Source organism: Capra hircus, chromosome 5 (assembly GCF_001704415.2).
Source record: "Capra hircus breed San Clemente chromosome 5, ASM170441v1, whole genome shotgun sequence".
In the NCBI taxonomy this organism is placed as follows: Eukaryota; Metazoa; Chordata; class Mammalia; order Artiodactyla; family Bovidae; genus Capra; species Capra hircus.
In genome coordinates, this window is record NC_030812.1 from 68,664,656 (window position 1) to 68,681,867 (window position 17,212).

Sequence of the window (17,212 nt, forward strand, 5' to 3'; positions counted from 1 at the left end):
AAGTGACTGAACTGAACTGGGTGAAATTGTATTCCAGACAGAAGGAACTGCAGTGCTAGGGCCCCCAATGAAGAGAAAGCCTGCCATGTTTCAGAAATAAGAAAAAAAAAAGAAAGCCAGTGTGGCTGGGATCCAGTGAGTCAGGGTGAGAGTCAGCAAAGAGGAAGGCCAGGAGGTAAGCACAAGTTACAGAGGCTGAGGTGGGGGGTTGGTTCCAGGTACGTTGGAAGCCATCACTGGAGGGCTGTAAACAGGGGAGAGGCAGTCTCAGAGTCAGTGTGTGCACTGCCTACATTGTGAGCAGGGAGGGAAGCCCAGAGCAGCCAAGTGAGACCCTCTCAGGATCCAGAGCCCCTGCATCACGCAGGTGGTCTCTTCCTGACCCTCCGACACCTGTGGTCCTCTCAGGGGGCCTGTCAGACGACCTCATTGCAACCCAGGGTCCACGTTTTCCTCCAGCCCAGGGTCCACGTTTTCCTCTGTTCTTTAGATTGCCATTTGTAAACACAGTCACTGTGCTCCCAGCCTTTTCCAATGGGTAACTGGTTCTTGCTTGACTTGCAGATCATAAGGCAGCAGTTTCCTCAGTTAACCACCAGGAGACTCGGGACCCGCGGACAGTCAAAGTAAGCACCGACGGCCTTTCCACCTGCAGAGCGCGCGTCCATGGGCCTCCAGAGACCCAGACTCCGGGCCTCTCATCCTGAGCTCAGTCTGGGGAGAAGTCTGTGCCTGGTGGGAGTGGCCCCCTCTCCTAGGAGCCCTAACAGAGATGCTGTCCAAAGACCAGCTGCTTTAAGGAATCCGACTTGATGCCACCCTGCCTGTAGGTGTTTATGTGACGTAGTCTTGAGCATCTTCTAAAAGGAGCACCTTGTGGTCTTTTGACCAGTTTCCAGGTTACTCGGATTGTTTTGACCAGCAAACTGTGTACTCTCACAGAATCCAATCAGCCAGAGAAGCAACACATACCAATGCCTGCAAGGGAGATGGGCCAAAAGATGCTGTGGTACCCAGGCATCCTGCTTCCCAGTCACCCATTCTGTCAACCAACCCCTCAATGTTTGGTTCTCATTTTCTGCTGTCAGATAATGGTGCTAACTGCTGGGGAGACATGAGCAGACAGGTCCCTGCACTCCTGGACGGAGCAAATATTCTCCAGGGGAAGACACACACACACAAATATCATTAGATTGTGAAGGGGGTTGCCCTAGGGAATAACAAGACAGCGGCCTGGTCTAGAAAGGGTAGCCTAGGAAGGAAGGCCTTACTGAGGAGGTGACCCGAGGAGTGAGAAGGCTGTGCAGGCGTCTATCTCCCAGGTGAGAGTCACTGGGAAGGGAATCCTGCCTATCCTGCCCAGGCTTCACAAAAATCTAGATTTATAAAGACTCATTTCAAAGGGTATTTCAAAAGACTGTTGGAAGTGACTAGGTGTTCTGTGAGGAAGGTCTGTTGACCATGAAAGTTTGTAAGCTCTGAACTAATCAGGTTCCTTTATGCAGGACTTGTCAGAACCTTTATTATGCTAATTATACCTGGTGACTCCACTAGGGAGAGCTGTATTATGCAGCATTTCTAAACATTTTGACCATATTGGGTAGCAGATCAACCTAGTGACTTATAAAACAATGAAACTTTTTATTAAAACACAGCAACCACATATAGGACTTGTAAGACTTGTCACTTAAAGTGCTTCAGAAGCAGTGTATCCAATACTGTCCCCCTCATCCCAGCCCCCGGCCATCCCTGGGCAGCACATTCCTACCCTCCAAGGGTAGGTTTAACTTTGGAGCCAAATTGGATAAAGAATGTGGAAAGTAGATGATCAAACTGGGGAAACTCTTTTTAGTAAAGGTCTGAAAATCAAATGAGACTAATTTTTTTTAACGTGGCTCAAAAGTTCTGGGGGCAATTTTCAAAGAGAAAAATTTTGACCAAGGGGTATTTTGGAATAAATTTCTAATAATTTTTCAGGGTGACTCCTCTGAAGAATAAATTTCATTCATACTGAAGAATTCAAGTATTTGTTTAAAATGAGTTTTCAGCCCTGGTAAGAGTATGAAGTAGAAAACCCAGATTCTTTCTTTCTTGTTTGCTGGTGAGCATGTGGTTGGCACACAAGGGCAATTCAATCCACAGATAAGTGGATGGTTGGAAGGCTATTCAATGAATGGAAAGGAATTATTTTTTTCTCCAGCCCATGGTCTTTTTAGCATCACTGGCTCCAATACATTGCTGCACGTTTCTGAGATAAAAGAGTATAAGTAGATAGTAATGATATATATATGGTAAAAATAGGCAATAAAAATAGTAAAGATAGAAGGAAAGTTTTCCCATCCTACATAAACTTGGAGAAAGTTTCATTCTGTCTACATTTAAGAGCCTGCTTTTGTTTTTTGTTTGCTTTTTCTTTGACCTAGAGGTTGGCAAATGGGGAAATATCTTTAAAAATTCAGTTTCATTGTATCCTCTCCATAAGCATCCTCCAAGGTTGGTAACACATTCAACCAAACGAAAGGTAATAAGAAGCTCTAGTCTCCAACATGGCACTTGGCCTTACAGAGACAGTCGTGCCCGACTCTTTGCAACCCTGTAGACTGTAACCCACCAGGCTCTTCTGTCCATGGGATTCTCTAGGGAAGAATACTGAGGAGGTTGCCATGCCCTCCTCCAGGGTATCTTCCCAACCCAGGAATTGAACCTGAGTCTCCTGCAGCTCCTGCATTTGCAGGCAGGTTCTTTACCACTGAGCCACCAGGGAAGCCCCTTACAGTGACAATCCCTCAGCAAATTTACCTGGACAGACTAAATGGGTGTGGGGTGGTGTGCTGGTGCAGAGTGTGTTGACCTGAAATAAAAAAAACTTACAGACCTGAAATAAAAACCTGAGAAGTGATCAGAGCACTCGCGTCACTAGCTTCACTGCAGTTGGCAATTCTAGCAGTATACTCTGAAAAATCAAGAAGTGGTCTGATTTTACGTTATTACCATCTTGAGCTTAAGAAAGAATAAAGGCGGACTTTGTAAAGTTAGGGAGGCGTGTCATAACTTCCTTCCCACCTGGAAGGGCTCCCAGAGCAAACGGAACTCCCCCACCCCACCCACCAAAGGAGTGCCTTCCAGGTGGGAAGGCAGTTATGACAGTTGGCAAGTAGAAGGCACAGGAGATAGAAATCAGTTCGACATAAGGAAGAACTTTCTGATCACTACACTGACCTAAAATGAGCTGGGCTGCCTTTGGAGGGTCCGAGTTCTTCATCCCAGCAGGCATTCAGATAGAGGCGCGATGCCCTCTAAGCAGAAGTATCACAGAATGGTATGCGGAGTGGAGGGGGAGTTGAGGGAGGGAAGGTTACCTGTGCTCAGCTCTCCCCTCCCCAGGAAGGCTCTCCCAGAACTCGAATGTTTTCTCCTTTGAGTTATTTCCTGGCTATCACCACCAAATCGCTACCAGTAGAAAAGAGTAGTTACCACATTATACAGCATTTCTGAAATCGAGGTCCAGAATTACTTACATTAATATTGCCATGTGATTGCACAAAATGACCCTGGACCTGCTAAATGAGAATCTTTGGGGGTGGGACCTGGGAGTCTGTATTTTAATATGTTTTGTGGGTGATTCTTATCATTAGTAAAGTTTGAGAATCACTGGCTTAGTGGTGAAAAGCACCGTATTTACAGGCTCAAATCCTGCCTCTACTGCTTACTCACTAGGTGATCTGGGATGTCTTAAATTCTCTGGGTCTTAGTTTCCTAGTCTGTAATATGGGGATATTAATCAGTTCCAGCCTCCCAGGGGCTTTGTGAGATGAAATTAGGTAATGTGTGTAAAGCACTTAGCACCTTGTTGGCGGCTATGTTACAAATAGTAGATAATGACGGTCTCATCAAGCCAGGAACGTCCTGCAGGGCCACACCCAGCAGGCTTGTGGATCCCAGAGGGATGTGCATGAAAATTGCCTGTGGTTTGTCTCAGTGCTGATTCTAGGGCCCTATCCCCTGTCCTGGGAAGGGGCCTTAGAATCTGTATTTGTATTATGTGCCGTAAGAGGCTCTGACAAACATCAAAGTTTGCAGCAATGTGTTTTCTTAGTGCAGCACAGAGGCTCTGTGGTCAGACCGACCCACTTCCTCCCCTAAACAAGCTGTATGACCTTGAGCAAATTACTTAAGCTTTCTTGCCTCCAGTTCTCACCTGTAGAAAGGTTATAATAATCTCCACTTCATAGCATTATTGTACAAATAAATGTAGGGAAAGCATTTGCCAAAGTGCCTAGCACACCATAAGTTCTTGATAGATAGTCGCTAAAATCCAAGCAAAATGCAGCCTTCATCCCTCATTAGTCTTAATTGAAAACATTACTATTATTAAGCCCTTCCTGAGCTAATAAAAGTTTCTGGTCTTTGTTTTCCATTCAGTGTCAACTGAAACACTGAGTTTATCTTTTTAGATACAGTTGTTTAAGACTGCTATTTATTGATTAAGAAAAACATAGGCCAAATGAATTTTTGTTGTTGGTACAGCTGGCAGCCATGAACACCCTCGTCTTCTTGGGTCTTTGCAGAGGGGGATGTTCAGACGCTGTGCCTCTGGAATCATGCTTGGCTAGATACAAGAGATTAAGTACAAATGGAAATTTTTTCATCCCACTTTCTGCTTTGCAAAGTATTTGACTTAACATTGTCTGTAGGAGGCAATTCTGGTTATTTTTACCTGTCTGATTGATGGCTGGCAGCATGGAAATTTGTTTTAATTCTAGATTCTAAGATGTTGAGCCTAACAGGGGAGTTAACTCTTTTAGTTCAGGGAGGATGGGTCCAAGCCATCGTTGGCCTTGGGCTCCAATGGCTCAGGATCCCCCAGCTGATAAAGGTACACGTGGGTCTCTCTCTCTCTCTCTTTACGGCCCAGGTACCATTACTATGGTATTGCAGTGAAGGAAAGCTCCCAATATTATGATGTGATGTATTCCAAGAAAGGAGCCGCCTGGGTGAGCGAGACAGGCAAGAAAGAAGTGAGCAAGCAAACGGTGGCGTATTCACCCCGGTCCAAACTTGGAACATTGCTGCCAGAATTTCCGAATGTCAAAGATCTAAATCTACCGGCCAGTCTGCCAGAGGAGAAGGTGAGCACGCCTGCAGGACTGCTGGAGTGGGTGGTTTCTGTCTCTCTCTCACAATCACACCACACCCACACACACCACATCCACACAAACCACACCCACACACACACACACCACAACCACACATACCACATCCACACACACCACAACCACACACACACACCACAACCACACACACAGCACACATACACCACACACACACACCCCATACTCACATACATCACTCATACATGCCACACTCACATACACCACACTCATACATACCACACTCACATACACAACACTCACACACACCACACCCACATACACCACACTTATGCACACTTTTATTGCAAAATAGTGAGTTTAAAAGTATAAGGATAGAAATCTGAATCAAGTTGGTCCATTAGTTGTGGCAAAGGTAGCATCCCAAAGCAAGATGTTAATAGTAGAGGTAATGGGGTATGAGGTATACAGAAGCTGTCTGAACTACCTTCATAACTGTCCTGCAAACCCAATCCTATTCTAAAATAAAATGTTTACCTCTCTGCCTATCCAACTTGTCTACCTACCTACCCATCTGCGATGCTGCACTGGTCTCATTTCATAGGGGAGGGCCCCCTCCTCTGCATAGCTTTTTCACAGGATTAAGTTTATTTTCCCATGTGCTGCAGAGGATGTGGTGACCTCCACTCCCACAGACAAAGAAGATTTTAAAGGTGGTAGTGATTCAGAGAGTTTGGGCCATGGCACTGGGGAGAAATAATTGGAAACACCAATCTGGAGACTCTCTCCCGGGTGACCCCATCCTAAGAGATCTTTTTTTTTATGAGAGTATAGTTGCTTTATAATGTGTTTCTGAAGTGACTCAGTTATATGTATACATCTATCCCCTGGTGTTTTTTTTATCTTCTTCCTGTTTAGGTCATCATAGAAGCATTAAGTAGAGTTCCCTCTGCTATACAGCATAATGCCTCTATCTTGACGTGGCCCCGGCTTCCAGTAGGTGTTGAGTTTCTACCTACCACACTGGAATGCAGTGATGAATGAGACTTGATTCTTGCTGTCAGGAAGCTTATAGTCAAGCCAGGGAGACAGATGCTTGTACAATCAAACTAAGTGTGTATGAAACGTATATCTATGTTCTCAAACAAAAAGAACAAATAAATCCTTATTTTTCTCAAATTTGATTTTTTTCTCAGCAAACTTCCTGTACCATCGCTTTAAAATTCTTGGGAAAGTGAAGCTAGAGATGCAATTCTTTTGCTAAGCAGATTCCAGAGAATTTCCAAATGTCTTTTTTTGTGATTTTGGCAAAAGCACCTCTTCTTATAGATATAGGCTGGATGTTAACTTTTCAGTCTCAGCTGATGAGAATTTAATCCAGTAGGCCTTACTGAACTCTATCTACAATGTGCCAGACACTGAGTTAAATGCTTGATACACAAGCATGAATAATATGCTGTTTTTATTAGTATTTTCCCAAAATCCACAATTTCAGGGGGTAGACATGGGGCAAAAAGAGAAATCTGTTCTTTCTGTACAACAGGGTGAGTGCTCTGAGAAACATGCAGGTGCTATGGAGCACAGAGGAGGGAGCTGAGGGAAATGAGTTTCACTGGGACCTTACAGGATGCATAGGAGTTAGGCAAATTTCATCCCCTTGACAGAGAATAAATGACTTGAAAATCCAAAGGCAGCAGTAATGTGTATTAATGTATGCTTTTATTGTTGATCCTTCCCCACCCCCACAGGTTTCTACCTTTATTATGATGTACAGAACACACTGTCAGAGAATACTGGACACTGTAATAAGAGCCAACTTTGATGAGGTAGGTCAATAAGTGTTAGGCTGTGAATACTCTGCATTAAAATATTATATTACAATAACACTAGCTTTGACTATTTTCCGGGTCTCTAGAAGCCCTTGATGTACATTAGCTCCCTGGATCCTCAGTGATCCCAGGAAGCAAGCACTATCATTAGCCCCATTTTGCAGATTTTCTGTGTGGGCAGTGGCTGGCATGGCTTTTTCCTTGTTCTAATGAGTGAACTACATCCTGCCCAGTTGGCCTACTGGGAACCCAGTTTTGTCAAGGTATCATCATGCCAGAATAATACATTTAGAAAAACTAAAGGAAAGCTTGTCTATATTTTGGGTTTAACCTTTTCCTGAGGCTCATCTGCTTCAGTGCATTTGGAACTGATTACCCTCCGTTCTCAAGTTCTGGTCCCCATGTCCATCTAACACTGCCCGTAGGGCCATCTTTGAATACAAACAGTGTGAGGATTTAATTTTGATTTTAAAATATTATAGTTAAAGAATGGAGAGAAGAAATGAGAGGATAGAAGCACTGGTTATATAAACAGAGACAATAAAATATTCTTGTCTAAAATGCCATCCGAAAGAACCTTCCAAAAGGATGGCAGGAAACTACACATTTCACCCCATAACCTGAGTCCATTCTGTTTAAAGAAAATGCCTTTCAAACAAAAACAAATAAAACCACCTGGGATCAGATGTGGACATTGAATCTGAGGGAAGATAACCTAGACTCTGGGCTTCTGGGATAGCTCAGCTGGTCAAGAATCTGCCTGCAAAGCAGGAGACCCCAGTTTGATCCCTGGGTTGGGAAGTTCCCCTGGAGAAAGGATAGACTACCCACTCCAGTATTCTTGGGCTTCTCTGGTGGCTCAGACAGTAAAGAATCTGCCCACAGTGCAGGAGACCTGGGTCAAATCCTTGGGTTGGAAAGATTCCTTAGAGGAGGGCATGGCAACCCACTCCAGTATTCTTGCCTGGAGAATCTCCATGGACAGAGGAGCCTGGCAGGCCATAGGGTCACAAAGAGTCGGACATGACTGAGTGACTGAGCACAGCACAACCTAAGCTTTAAAGGGGCTGCAAGAATCTGTTGTTGGTGGTGAAAAAATGCCCGAGATTTCCTGTTTTAGAGTGGGGGGTTTGTGTGCTGCTGGAGATGGAGGGGACAGGATGAGGTAAGGCAGTGAAGACTTGCTGAGCACTTGCTGGTGCCTGTGCGGGCCCTTGTACTGTTCCCTCTGGAGCCTGCTGCAGCAGTGGTGCCCCCGAATGTGAGCTCTCACTTGATTCATAGACACAGCTCCAGAAGAGGGGGCCATGTGTTGATCGAGCAGGACTCTTCTGCCTGCTCTTGACTTTCAGCCACTAGGTTTTTAAATCTCCCAAATTCCTTCTGTGACCATTTAAGTGGATTTTTTTTTTTGTCTTAAAGAAAGAAAGCTCATTGCTTTCTCTCATATTGTGGTTTGGCTATGTCTTACATATCAAAGAACCCTGAGATCTGGGCAAATCATGACTCATGATTGGTTAAGACAACACTGGCTTCTGTAACACACAAGCCCCAAGTCTCAACACAATTTGACAAGACATGTCACAATCCAATGTGGATGCCCTCGATTGGATGGCTGGTTGCTGGGGATAGTTCGGGGACCCAGGCTCCTCCTACCTTATGGCTGTAGCCTGCCCTAGAGTCTTGGCATCCTCTTTTTCAGCTGGTGGATCAGGGGAAATGATTACAGGGAAGACATCCTCCCTTCTTGAACGTGTTGGCCCAGAGATAAGATGCATCACTTTTGCCCATATTCCATTGGCAAGAGCTGGTCTCTTGGCACTCCCCCACCCCTCTCTGCTCCTTGAGGTAAGGGGAGCTGGGAAGTGTGGTTCCTCTCTGGGCAGCAGCTTATTTACTAGAGGAGATCTAATGGTCCCTCTCTGCCACAAGTACTCACAACAAAACTGGTGATAGTCCTCGCTTAACATTCAAAACTTATCAAAACTTACTCATCGTCTCCTTTCACTGGCTTACGTTTCTTAATTCTGACACTTATTGGGCATCTAATGACTTACACACTGCTAGATCCCAGGAATGGGGTGATAAGATAAGCCTCAAAGGGAAAAAAGTCATGCATACCAGTAACTCTGGAGAAGGGAATGGCAACTCACTCTAGTATTCTTGCCTGGAAAATTCCATGGACAGAGGAACCTGGCAGGCTGTAGCCGGTGGAGTCACAAAGAGTTGGATACAACTGAGAAACTCACACACAACAGCAGTTAGGATGCAGAATATATGGTGAGAGGTCCAGAAGCCTTGTGAGGGCTTGAGTGTTCCTGTGGGAGATGGGCCAGACTTGGAGCTCAGGCTTGGATTCAAGATGTGGCTCAATTCCTCATCCTAAGAATGAAGATAGGAACTGCCTATCCAGTTCACAGGATTGTTGGGAGGAGGAGATGAGACAATGCCTGGTAAAAGGTCATACAAATGCTTGCTTTGATCAGATATGTTAATCAAAGAATTAAGGGAGATCACACAGTTGGTTAGATCTTTGTCACCTAACACTGCTGGTCCAGTATTCTTTCCACCCCACTGGCAGGGGTATTTGGTGGCTGTTTCTGAGGTGGCTGATGAAAATGTGGTTGATTCTACCCAAACACAAAAAGAATGAAAGGGGATATTTTACCTCTGATGAGAATGGCTTTTTCTCCTACAGCTGAGAGAAGTCATCAGTAAATAGATGGTGGATGTCTCTGGTACATTTTGATGATATAGTTTGTTTCAGATCTTCAAGATCTTTAATATCCATTGAGGTCACAATGTATGCTGGTATCACAGTCTTAAATTACCTTGTTTCCTTGTTCATTGTTTGTCTCCTGCTACCAGAACACAAGCCCTTAAGGGCAGGGACCTTGTTTACTACTATATCCAGGTCAGCTATACTCTCAGGCTCTCAGTAAATATTCTTGGGTGGGTGAGTAGATGGATTGATGGATGATGGATGATGGAAAACCTCCACAGACTTACAGCATTATCAGGAGAGTGCAAAGAAGCCAGCTCTGCATGTAGGGGACTTCCTGCAAAGCCTTCTCCAAACTACATTGCACAAAGAGTTGTAAAATCAGATAGCCCCGTGTTTGAGTCTCAAATCCACCACTTACCAGCCTGTGACCTTGAGAAAGGTACTTAACCTCTGTGAGCCTCAGTTTCTTTTGCTGTAAAATGTAGGTAATAGCTATATCTACCTCATAGTAAAATTGTGATAATTACATGAAAATTGTATAGAGTATCTAATTTCAAACTCAGAGCATAATAACTGCTAGCTATTGTTTTGTCAAGTTCCTTTTAACACTATAGCAATTAAGTACCCATGACTCGAAATCATCAGATAAATTTCCACAAGATGCCAATATACCAGGAATAAAGTAAGTATGGACACGGAAAAGAAATAGAAAACTTACCTAGGTATTGCTAAGGAAATCACCTTCTGATGCTTTATTGAGCAGAGAGGAAAAAGGCTGAGAATTCAAGGGACAAAAGTAGATAATCCAGAAAACTTGTTTTAAATAATCATTTTCAATCATTTACCTGTGATTCACCATTTTTGCTTGCAGGAGTAAGGAGAACTTTTTCTGTCTAATTATGCTTCCATTTGTTAAATGCCTTCATGATGCTTGGCATTTTATAAATAACCTTATTTCATCCTGCTGCTGCTGCTAAGTTGCTTCAGTCGTGTCCCACTCTGTGCGACCCCAGAGACAGCAGCCCACCAGGTTCCCCCGTCCCTGGGATTCTCCAGGCAAGAATACTGGAGTGGGTTGCCATTTCCTTCTCCAATGCATGAAAGTGAAAAGGGAAAATGAAGTCGCTCAGTTGTGCCTGACTCTTAGCGACCCCATGGATTGCAGCCCACCAGGCTCCTCCATCCATGGGATTTTCCAGGCAAGAGTACTGGAGTGGGGTGCCATTGCCTTCTCTGTATTTCATCCTACTAATAGGTAAACATCATCTCCATTTTGCTAAAGTTGATAACTCTCTTTTTTACATAATTATTTAGTCCCAAGCTCCAGATTGAACTGACTTGCCATCTAACATAACATGGCCTAATCAGAGCTCTGACTTTCCACCCTAAATCTGTTTTTCCCAAGTCTTAGATAGCCACTACCACACATCCAACTACTCAAGCCACAAACCTCAATTCTTCATATCTAGTCTATCAGAATGTCCTGTTGGCTCCACTTCCTGATAAGAACACTGCGTCTGTTCATTCCACACCTAACTTCCAAGTATCAGCCCTTGAGCTTTGCAGTGTTTTTCCTCCTTCTGAGGAACCAGCCCATCGGACGTTGTTGTTGTTCAGTTGCCCAGTTGTGTCCGGCAGACATTGCTGCTGCTGCTGCTAAGTCACTTCAGTTGTGTCCGACTCTGTGCGACCCCAGAGATGGCAGTCCACCAGGCTTCCCTGTCCCTGGGATTCTCCAGGCAAGAACACTGGAGTGGGTTGCCATTTCCTTCTCCAATGCATGAAAGTGAAAAGTGAAAGTGAAGTCACTCAGTTGTGCCTGACTCCTAGCGACCCCATGGACTGCAGCCTACCAGGCTCCTCTGTCCATGGGATTTTCCAGGCAAGAGTATTGGAGTGGGGTGTCATTGCCTTCTCCGCTGGCAGACATTAAATGCTCTTAAATGCAGAGTAGGAAGAGAGGTTGAAACTGGATAACACGGCATCTACAAATGCTGCTCCAGTGACAGAACTGATGGCGGTTCTCAGTGCCAGTTGGACAGACTTGAAAAAGACAGATGGCTGCTCGTGCGAGTGATCCTCTACAGATTTGTTTTAATGTACACAGTCGCTGATGCTTTCCAGAATTTCTGCTGGAAACTGACTCATAAAAAGAGAGTAGGGCTACATGCAAGGAGAACTTAACAGACAAATGAATTTAGAATCTACCAAATATTAGGAATCAACTGGGCAGTGCTTCTTATTCAGAGTTGGAAGGGCGGGCAGGGAAGTCCAGGACCTGGCCAGAGGCCAATGTCCCGGGATGAGATGGGATCTGGGGACAGCCGAGGGTTGTCTGGAGGGTGAGCACCTTGTCTAAGAGATGCGGTTATTTCCAGGCCCAGGCCAGCTAATAGCCATCCATTATCCCAATGACAATAAGAGCCTTGATAGGTGAGCAGAGCCACCATGGGGATCCTGGCTGGGTGATGCTCAGAAACTTAGGCGAGGGTGTCTCAAGTGTTTATGGCAGTACAGGGATTTCTTGGGGCTTCCCAGGTGGCACTAGTGGTAAAGAACCCACCTGCCAATGAAGGAGACATAAGAGATGCAGGTTTGATCCCTGGGTTGGGAAGATCCCCTGGAGTGGGGCATGGTAGCCCACTCCAGTATTCTTATCTGGAGAATCCCATGGACAGAGGAGCCTGGCGGGCTACAGTCCGTAGGGTCGCAAAGAGTCAGACATGACTGAAGTGACTTAGCGCATATGCATGCACTGATTGCTTATGCCTGGAAGTGGTAGTGCCTCCATAATATAGAAATAGTAATAGAATTTAACCTTTATTAGGCATTTACTATGTGCCAATCACTATAATAAGTACTTTTATAGGAATCTTTACCAAAATCTGGTTGATACTATTTTAATTCCTATTTCACTGATAGAAACTGAGGCATAGAGATATTACTCCTCTAGCTGGTAGTGGGGACTTAAAGGCAGTCTTCTCTCATCTGATTTTTAGTTGTTGTTGATTTTAATTTTCAGTCTGGTTGAAAACTTTGCCATATTTTCACTGTCATGTGATTAACAGAACTGTGACTTGAGTTTTACAGTGTACAAACCTGACCTCATTCACCTTGATCATGTTTTTGGCAATTAACCATTTTCCCTCTAGGAAGTCAGGGGGCATGCTTTTCTCTCCATTCCTCATCCATCAAGCCTCCCATCCAGTGTTTGTACTGAGAAATCCAGCCAGGCCACGGGCATCAGGACAGTCTGTCCACCTGAGGCTGAGCTGATGTCACCAGGCTGGGGTCAGAGGTAACCTGTAAAAAGGAAAGCAAGACCCCACTCCTAATAAGGGCTTGAAGGACATCTGCAGGTTCCCAGGGTGGGGCCAGAAAGCTGGGAGGCAGGAGACAGTCCAAGGAGAGCCATAGGTCTCAGGAAGTCCAGTTACCAAGAGAAGAGCAAAGTAGCCATGGGATTGCTTTATGGAAAGATAGGCAGACTTGCGCTCTATCTATCCATTTCCTGACTTGCTGTCTGGCTTTGGACAAATAAGTTAATCTCTACAAGATGGGAGCAGCTATCCTCAGCTGTAGTATCAGCTGAGAGAAACTGTGCTAAGTTTCTAACATATAGTAGCACTCAATAAATACATAATGCTGACACCAATAATTACACCACCTCCAAAGTGTTAGCTTCAAGTACTGAATTACTTCCTGCTTTGGATCAAGATTGACTTATAGAACCTGGGATATAGGCAGTGCTGTGCATGGGGTTCCGGAGTGCCTATCTGTGGAGGAAAGAATGATACCTCGATTCTAGGAACCAAATCGAGCTTGTAAGAATTCATAGCAATTCAGTTATTTCTTCCCTAACCTTAAGATGAGTCATTCCTCAATGTTAGTTGTGTCTGACTCTTTGTGACCCTATGGACTGTAGCCCTCCAGGCTTCTTTGCCCATGGAATTCTCTAGGCAGGAACATGAAATGGTGTGCTGTGCTTAGTTGCTCAGTTGTGTCCGTCTCTTTGCAACTTCGTGGACTGCAGCCCACCAGGCTCCTCTGTTCATGGGGATTCATCAGGCAAGAATACTGTAATGGGTTGCCATACCTTCCTCCAGGGGATCTTCCCAACCCAGTGATTGAAGCCAGGTCTCTCGCATTGCAGGCGGATTCTTTACCGACTGAATCTCGAGGGGAGCCCACAGAGTAGGTAGCCTATCCCTTCTCCAGGGGGCCTTTCCAACCCAGGGATCAAACCTGGGTCTTTACATTGCAGGTGGATTCTTCACTATCTGAGCCACCAGGGAAGCCCCTTGAAAATGTTATTATATGCACTAAGTAAACATCCTCAACTCTGTCCATTCACTTCCTTTGTCTTGTCCCACCCCTCCACCCCCTACCCGGCTCTCTCACTGACCTCCAACTCACACTCTGGAAGATAGAGGTGTAGGGGCCTGCTATCCTGGTATTTACAACAATAATTCCATTTTTAGTACCTACTAGATTTCTGTTCTGTTGCTAGTGGTTAGAGTTGTGGGTAGGGGGGGTTGTCGTAGCTTACTGTCCAGATATCACCATCTAGCATCCTGTAATAACACCAGCCAGCCAAGGCTGCAGCAAAGGCTCTTTGAGAAAATGGTGGAATCTGGATACAAAGAGGCCCTTGCAGTTTATCAATGTGGGGGGCACATGTGCATCAGGAGACTTCAGTTTGTAGCACCTACTCTCTTTCCTCCTAGACATATTCCTTTTACCAGCAGCTCATCACTGTTCTCTTCCTTTCCAGAACTCCTTGGGGCCCCCAGGGCACCAACAGGCCCAAAGAGTAGTTCTAGTGCTCCAAGCTTTTTAGAAGCCATGTCCCACTTTCCCTTTCTTAACCTTTTTACGCAGACTCCAGTAAGTATGAAGGGGCCGATGGGGTGACAAGCTACTCCTCTCTCCCAGGGCAGAGCAGACCCCAGGCTGCCAGGCCAGGTGCTCCTCCAGCAGGGGGCATGCACACAGATGGCCAGGGTCAGGACTTGGGATGGGAGGACCTTCCAAAGCTCCTAATCCACCCCAGGCTGAGAGCCTCTGCGTCTGCAGCGGGAGCAGAGAAGAGCACTGTGGACCGGAGTGGCCTTAGCCAAGTCCCCAGGCTCTGCTGGGAGGGCCCTGTGTAACCTCATGGTTCTTCTCTCTGTGGGTCAATACAGGTTCAAAGTTTCCTTCTGCACTTTTGGCAAGGAATGCCGCCCCACATGCTGCCTGTGCTGGGCTCCTCCACGGTGGTGAACATCGTCGGCGTGTGCGACTCTATCCTCTACAAGGCTATCTCCGGAGTGCTGATGCCCACCGTACTGCAGGCGCTACCTGACAGGTACGCTTTTTCTCCTATCCCCGTGTGGCAGGTCCTCGGCCATTTCTCAGTTATGGAAAATAACTGTGCGTTCTTTGGGGTCCTCCCTTGTAAAGATCATTAATTTCTTTGTTGCTGTTCAGTTGCTGTCATGTCTCACTCTTTGCAACCCAATAGGCTGCCACACACCAAGCTCCCCAGTCCTCCACTATCTCCTGGAATTTGTACAAGTTCATGTCCATTGAGTCAGTGATGCTATCCAACCATCTCATCCTCTGCCGCCCCCTTCTCCTTTTGTCTTCAATCTTTCCCAGCATCAGGGTCTTTTCCGATGAGTCAGTTCTTTGCATCAGGTGGCCAAAGTACTGGAGCTTCAGCTTCAGCATCAGACCTTCCAATGAATATTCAGGATTGATTTCTTTTAGGATTGACTGGTTTGATCTCCTTGCTGTCTAAGGGACTCTCAAGAGTCTCCTCCAGCACCACAATTTGAAAGCACAAATTCTTCAGCACTCAGCCTTCTTTATGGTCCAACTCTAAAGTCTGTACATGACTACTGGAAAAATCACAGCTTTGACTGTACAGATCTTTGTTGGTAAAATGATGTTTCTGCTTCTTGCTACACAGTCTAGGTTTGTCATAGTTTTTCTTCCAAGGAGCAAGTGTCTTTTAATTTCATGGCTGCAGTAACCATCTGCAGTGATTTTAGAGCCCCTCCCCCCCCCAAATATCTGTCATTACCTCCACTTTTTCTATTTGCCATGAAGTGATGGGACCAGAGGTCATGATCTTAGTTTTCTGAATATTGAATTGTAAGCCAGCTTTTCCACTCTCCTCTTTCCCTCTCATCAAGAAGATTTTCAGTTCCTTTTTGCTTTCTGCCATTAGACTGGTATCGTCTGCATATCTGAGATTATTGATATTTCTCCTGGCAATCTTGATTCCAGCTTGTGAGTCATCCATTCTGGCATTTAGCATGATGTACTCTGGATAGAAGTTAAATAAGCAGGGTGACAATATACAGCCTTGACATTCTTTCCCAATTTTGAACCACTCCCTTGTTTCATGTCTGGTTCTAACTGTTGCTTGCTTCTTGACCTGCATACATGTTTCTCAGGAGGCAGATAAGGTGGTCTGATATTTCCCATCTCTTTAACAATTTCCCACAGTTTGTTTGGATCCACACAGTCAAAGGCTTTAACATAGTCAATGAAGCAGAATTGGACTTTAAATTTCAAAGTATGACATTAAATTTTATTTATATTTTTAAATATAAGTAAAAAAGTTTAATATTTTAAACCACTTGTACCTTTCAAAACTTTCCTGTGGTCCAGTGGTTGGGACTTCACTTTCCAGTACAGTGGATGTGTACTTAGCTTCCCTGGTTGGGGAGCTAAGACCCCACTTGCCGTGCAGCCTGAAAACAAAGACATAAAACAGAAGCAGTATTGTAACAAATTCTATAAATACTTTAAAAAATGGTCCACATCAAAAAAAATCATATAAAGCAAGATACAAAACATTAAAAAATTCAAAAAGTATGACATGGTACACAGTGAAACGTCTCTCCGTTCTATTCTTCCCCAGACACCCAGGTCCCCTCCCACAAAGCATCAAATAGAAACATTTTCTTGCGGGGGGGCCATTCAGATCTGCTATTAACATGTAACCAATGCATGACATATACTTTTAAAATTTAATTTAATTTTTAATTGGAGGATAGTTACTTTATAATCTGTTTTTGTCTTACATCAACATGAGTCAGCCACAGGGATACATATCCACGTCCTCTCCCTCTTAAACTTCCTTCCCACCTCCCTCCCCATCCCACTCTTCTAGGTTCTCAGAGAACACCAGCTCTGGGTTCCCTGTATCATACAGTGAATTCCCACTGGCTGTCTGGTTTACAACGGGTAATGTATTTGTTCCAATACTACTCTCTCAAGTCTTCCTACCCTCTCCCTCCCCGACTGAACAGTCTGTTCTTTATGGCTGTGTCCCCTTTGCTGACGTGCGAATAAGTTCATCTGTACCATCTTTCTAGATCCCATATATATGCGTTCATATACAATATTTGTTTTTCTCTTTCTGACTGACTTCACTCTGTATGGGCTTCCCTTGTGGTTCAACTGGTAAAGAGTCTGCAACATGGGAGACCTGGGTTCAATCCCTGGGTTGGGAAGATCCCTGGAGAAGTGAAAGGCTACCCAACTCCAGT

At 44.9% G+C, this 17,212-nt stretch overlaps 1 protein-coding gene across 3 annotated transcripts in view; it reads left to right on the forward strand.

Moving 5' to 3' along the window:
• The window catches only part of RFX4 (regulatory factor X4), a 172,247-nt gene that overhangs the window by 96,758 nt on the left and 58,277 nt on the right, over positions 1-17,212 (forward strand). For 2 of the 3 annotated variants that reach the window (XM_005680577.2, XM_013964051.2), the window contains exons 5-8: positions 565-626; positions 4,916-5,129; positions 6,860-6,937; positions 14,852-15,015. In XM_005680577.2, the coding sequence (XP_005680634.2) occupies positions 565-626; positions 4,916-5,129; positions 6,860-6,937; positions 14,852-15,015 (518 nt within the window). Of the gene's footprint in view, positions 1-564; positions 627-3,115; positions 3,320-4,915; positions 5,130-6,859; positions 6,938-14,851; positions 15,016-17,212 lie in introns of those variants that run through there. The other variant, XM_005680578.2, reaches the window with a different exon arrangement.